This window comes from Petaurus breviceps, unplaced genomic scaffold (genome assembly GCF_028583685.1).
Source record: "Petaurus breviceps papuanus isolate PSGF00001 unplaced genomic scaffold, PetGlider_PUasm1.0 186, whole genome shotgun sequence".
NCBI lineage: Eukaryota > Metazoa > Chordata > Mammalia > Diprotodontia > Petauridae > Petaurus > Petaurus breviceps.
This window is the reverse complement of record NW_027185798.1, coordinates 36,272,595-36,277,100: the sequence shown is the minus strand read 5'-3', so window position 1 is coordinate 36,277,100 and position 4,506 is coordinate 36,272,595. Positions and strand designations below refer to the sequence as shown.

Genomic DNA, 4,506 nt, shown 5'->3' with positions numbered 1-4,506 from the left:
AGGAAGGAAGGAAGGAAGGAAGGAAGGGAGGGAGGGAGGGAGGAAGGGAGGAAGGGAGGAAGGAAGGAAGGAAGGAAGGAAGGAAGGAAGGAAGGAAGGAAGGAAGGAAGGAAGGAAGGAAGGAAGGAAGGAAGGAAGGAAGGAAGGAAGACAGAGGGAGAAAAAGAATCTTTTAGACTTTAGTAAAGTATATACAAGTGTCTTATATGTGCATGCACACATATACCACATACACATACAGAGTGTTCCTCTGATCTACTACCATGGTAATCCTTTCAAAAAAGAAAATAAGGTTAGTGTGGCATGACCTGGTCTTGGTGAAGCCATACTAACACTTTGTAATCTTTGCTTCCTTTTCTTTACTTTTCCCAGGAACCTAAGTCAAGCTCTCTGGTCTAAAGTTTACAGGCTCCATTCTCTTCCTCCATTTGCCTTCCTCTAGTTTTGCAGCACCTCTACCATTTTTCATAACTTTCCATACATCACTGATAGTAGCTCCACAATCATATCCTCCAGTTCCTTCTGCATATTCCTTTCGACCAAGTGACATGAATTCACCAAGAGCAACTAGGAGTGCTCTTCATATGCCCTGACCTCATCTTGGCTATCAGTTCTCCAGTAATAATTTCTTCCCTGTAATTTCTGGTAGAAAGGTCACTCTCTAACAATAGAGAAAACAAGCAAAATGAGAACTCAGTGGTTCCTCCCTCTTTCTACCACCAATTATCACTGACCAATCTACCCCAAGCAGCAGTACTATCTCTTCTTTGATCCTCCTCTTCCCACAAATTCAGCTTTAAATTTTTTTTAATTCTTCATGATGTCTATATCTTTCTTTGCCAGCCTGAACTCATGCTGAGCTTTAACACCTTTGACAGTGGTTTTCCAGCATCGACCATGCCACAAACTTCCAGATCCAGTCTCTGTAACCTGCCCTTACTTTAATTTTCTAAGACTCTCTAATACCTGTTTTCAAATTCCAACTCCTTCACTTATAAGCTATATATCCAGATCATGTAAGCTCTCTGTTCCTTCATATGTAAAGCAAGGCTAATAATACTGACCTCACAGGATTTGCATTGAGAATCAAATAATATTTCATGCAACTGAATATATAAATGTCAGTGATTACGCTAAATGTGCTTCTGAAAAATGTTTGCTGATTTTTTTAAATGCTAAATCATTTTAAATTAAGCAAGAAGACTGACCATCCAAACAAACCCTGCAGTCAGAGGTGTGCAAGAGCCAACTCTAACTGGCTCAAGAGAGTTGATTATTAAATTTTCAATGTGAGCATTTATACTGTGAACATCAGCCTCCTTCTGATGGTTCAATGCTAGACTGTGTCTTGAGCACATGATCCATACATTAATGGCAGATCCTGAAAAGCTATTTAAAAGACTACAAGCCAGGGTTTGATTTATTGTTTTGTTGATTGTCTAGATTTAAGAAAGTGTTAATAATACAGATTAAACTTAAAAGTGTATGCAATGCTGTACATCCCCCCTCCCAGAGATAGTTGTTAAATATATACCAGTACACCCCTGCCTCTGGTAAAGCTCATTATCATTCACTTATAAAAAATAATTTTATAAAATTATTATAGATAGATTTGCAGCTTCACTTGCAATCATCCTTTTTATTATACTGTGTTATGGAAATGTCTGTTTTATAAATTAAAAATAAAATTATTTTTTTAATTGTTAAATAAAATTATTCCAAGATGATAGCCTTCAATTTATCCTTTCTTTAAATCCAAAAATTTTACTCCCTGTTTGCCTTAGGCAAAGTGTAAGAGGGAAAGGAAACTTCATTGAACTTATCCAGAGGTCAGAAGAACTGCCCGCACCACCTTAGCTCAGTGCAACATAGTCACCCACCATGAGGAGGGCTCAAGTGATACCAGGACACTGGGTTACAAAGCATATGACAGTAAATTCTATTGCTTGTAACACTACTGACTCACCAAGTTACTTTGAGTCCCTATACCTCTGTCCTACACTTGAAAATAGAGAAACTACTCAGAAAACTCAAGATATTTCAAGAATCTAGAGTGGGATGGGGGGAAGGGCAGGACTTCATAGAGTAAAATGCTTAGATAAACTTGTCAAGGAGAGCCATGACCAATAGTAACTACATACTGCACACCCACTGATTGCATGGAACTTTCCTTAACAAATGGAGATTACATGGATTACAAAACATAGGAGAGAAGTGTAACCAATGAAGAACAAAGGAGGGAGCACATTTCCCATGCATACAGATGGGGGAGGCATGATAGGGTTGTAGAGATGGAGGGAAAACATATTTTTGGTCATGACTCACTAAGACTAAAAGTATTCAGAGATAAGATGAGTGTTAAGCTGGAAGGATGGTGTTTGCTAGAAACAAAAATAAAAACTACAAATGAGAAGATGAGTACATTATACCTCAAGAAAAGGAAAAGAAAACTCCAAGGTGATCAGCTTTGCCTGGCTAAAACAGGAGAACTGGGACACAGACATAAGCACATTAAAAGATGATGTCAACTCAAGAAGGCTGGTCTTAGTGGCCATGTTCAAAACTTTTTTTAATCTGATTCAAATCTAGATTGTAGTAGATGCTACCATGCATAATAATATCATAATTAGTATTCTGTATTTATTTATAACCTTTTCATATGTGACATTTTTCTTTCAAAAACATGTTCACAGCCATAATTTCCTACCAAATGCCTAAATAAAACAGGACAAAATCATTCTGACCCCAAATAAGGCCACTTACCTGCTGGTTCTGATAGGCCGTGACTGTGGTGAAGACAGTCTCCGGGAAGTTGAAAGTTTTCACGCCATCTCCCACGGGGACAGGCTTAGTAGGAGAGAGGTCACTACTGAAGTCTTTTCGGATCACATGGACTCGAGGCTGGTACTTGTGCATAGAGTGCAAGATAATCTGGAAGGGGAAGAGAAGCATTGCCCAGGGTAAATAGCTTTCTAGGACCTGCCATTAATGTATGGATCGTGTGCTCAAGTCACAGTCTAGAGTTTAACCATCAGAAGGAGGCTGATCACTTTCCAAAGGATTAGTGGTATCTGGACAGGAAGCAGGGAAGTTTGGGGCCAGCAATGTTGTAGAAGGTAAGTGGTATTCTATGGGACAATAGGGTATCACTGTTCCATTCAGGGAATCCACAGGGATTACAACATATCTCTGTAATTAAACACAAATGTGTAATGACACTGTTGTGGTCCCAAATGACTGTGATATCACTTCAAGAGAATGCTTTACATCCTCTATCTTGTGAACTTATTACCACCCCCAGCTCCAGTTACTCAATGCTCTTGTGCACAATTTCACACTGTATTAATCTGCACTGGTTTATGTCACTGTTGGGTGTTCTCTTGTCTTCTTAATGCATTGATTTTCTGTCTCCCCCGATAGATTTTAATTTCTTCAAGGGCAGAAACCATCATTTAAATGAAGGATCCAATGCATCTGTCCATCAGGAAAAAGTGGGAGCTCAATGATGTTTTTGACTGCCAAAGTACCCTGTGTATGGTTTAGTTGTCTCCAATTATACAGGGAAACCTCGAGGTAGGTTCCCTCCCAATAGTTTTGTTAGCTCCAACTGAGCTTCCAAAAATGCTAGTGTTTCAATCAAGTAGACTGCCTTGATACAATGCTGCTATTGTCTTGAGCAGTTAATTTTTTACTGAAACTGAATTTTTAAAATATGTTTATGTCTCGTCTTCCTACATAGACTGTAAGGTCTCTAAAAGCAGGGACCACGAATCATACGTCTTTGTAATATTCCACAGCACCTAGAAGGTATTATATATGCTGGTTAACCTGCTTTGATTTGTAACACAAGAGAATAAATAAGAGAACTGAGATTTCATTCCACTGTTAGGATTGTGAAGGTAAGAGATATATTTGTTCTGGCTGAGAACCTGAAAGCAAGGAGGTGACTGTTAAGCAGAAGAGAACACAACTAGACAACTTTTATTAAAGCCTGTAAGTGGGACAGCTTGTAGCAACAAGGGGATGAGGAGATGAGAAGTTAGAGGTCTCCTTGACTCACATGTCCTTGGTCATCCAATTCATTGTTGGTCAGTTTGAGTTTGTCAAAACTGACCACCTGCCTCATCCATGTGTCTCCAGAGGCCAGTGAATCAGGATGGATATAAACTCTTGGGGGAACGGGGGAGTCAGCATTGCCGGCCACCATCCACTTGGAGCTGTGATACACATATCTGAGAGAGAAAGGAAAAGAAGGAGGATTCAGAGGCAGAAAGTGGAAACCACTGGGGGTAGAAGAGGGTAAATGGAAATGGGTGGAAAGAAAGAGGAAAAGAAGTCAGAAAAATGGGGAAAAGGTGGGGAGAAAAGAGAACAAGAAAAAAGGTCAAGGAAAGAGAATACAGTGAAGCAGAGATAGAGAAACAAAGAGATGAGGAGGGAGAGAGAAAGAAAGGAGAGAGAAGGAAGGAAGGAAGGAAGGAAGGAAGGAAGGAAGGAAGGAAGGAA

General features: G+C 39.6%; 1 protein-coding gene across 5 annotated transcripts in view; it reads right to left on the bottom strand.

Moving 5' to 3' along the window:
- The window catches only part of TBX15 (T-box transcription factor 15), a 169,272-nt gene that overhangs the window by 44,233 nt on the left and 120,533 nt on the right, over positions 1-4,506 (bottom strand). For all 5 annotated transcript variants that reach the window (XM_069090219.1, XM_069090220.1, XM_069090218.1 and 2 more), the window contains exons 4-5: positions 4,061-4,232; positions 2,764-2,931 (exon numbers count right to left, since the gene is read on the bottom strand). In XM_069090219.1, coding sequence (XP_068946320.1) covers positions 2,764-2,931; positions 4,061-4,232 — 340 coding nt within the window. The remainder of the gene's footprint in view (positions 1-2,763; positions 2,932-4,060; positions 4,233-4,506) is intronic.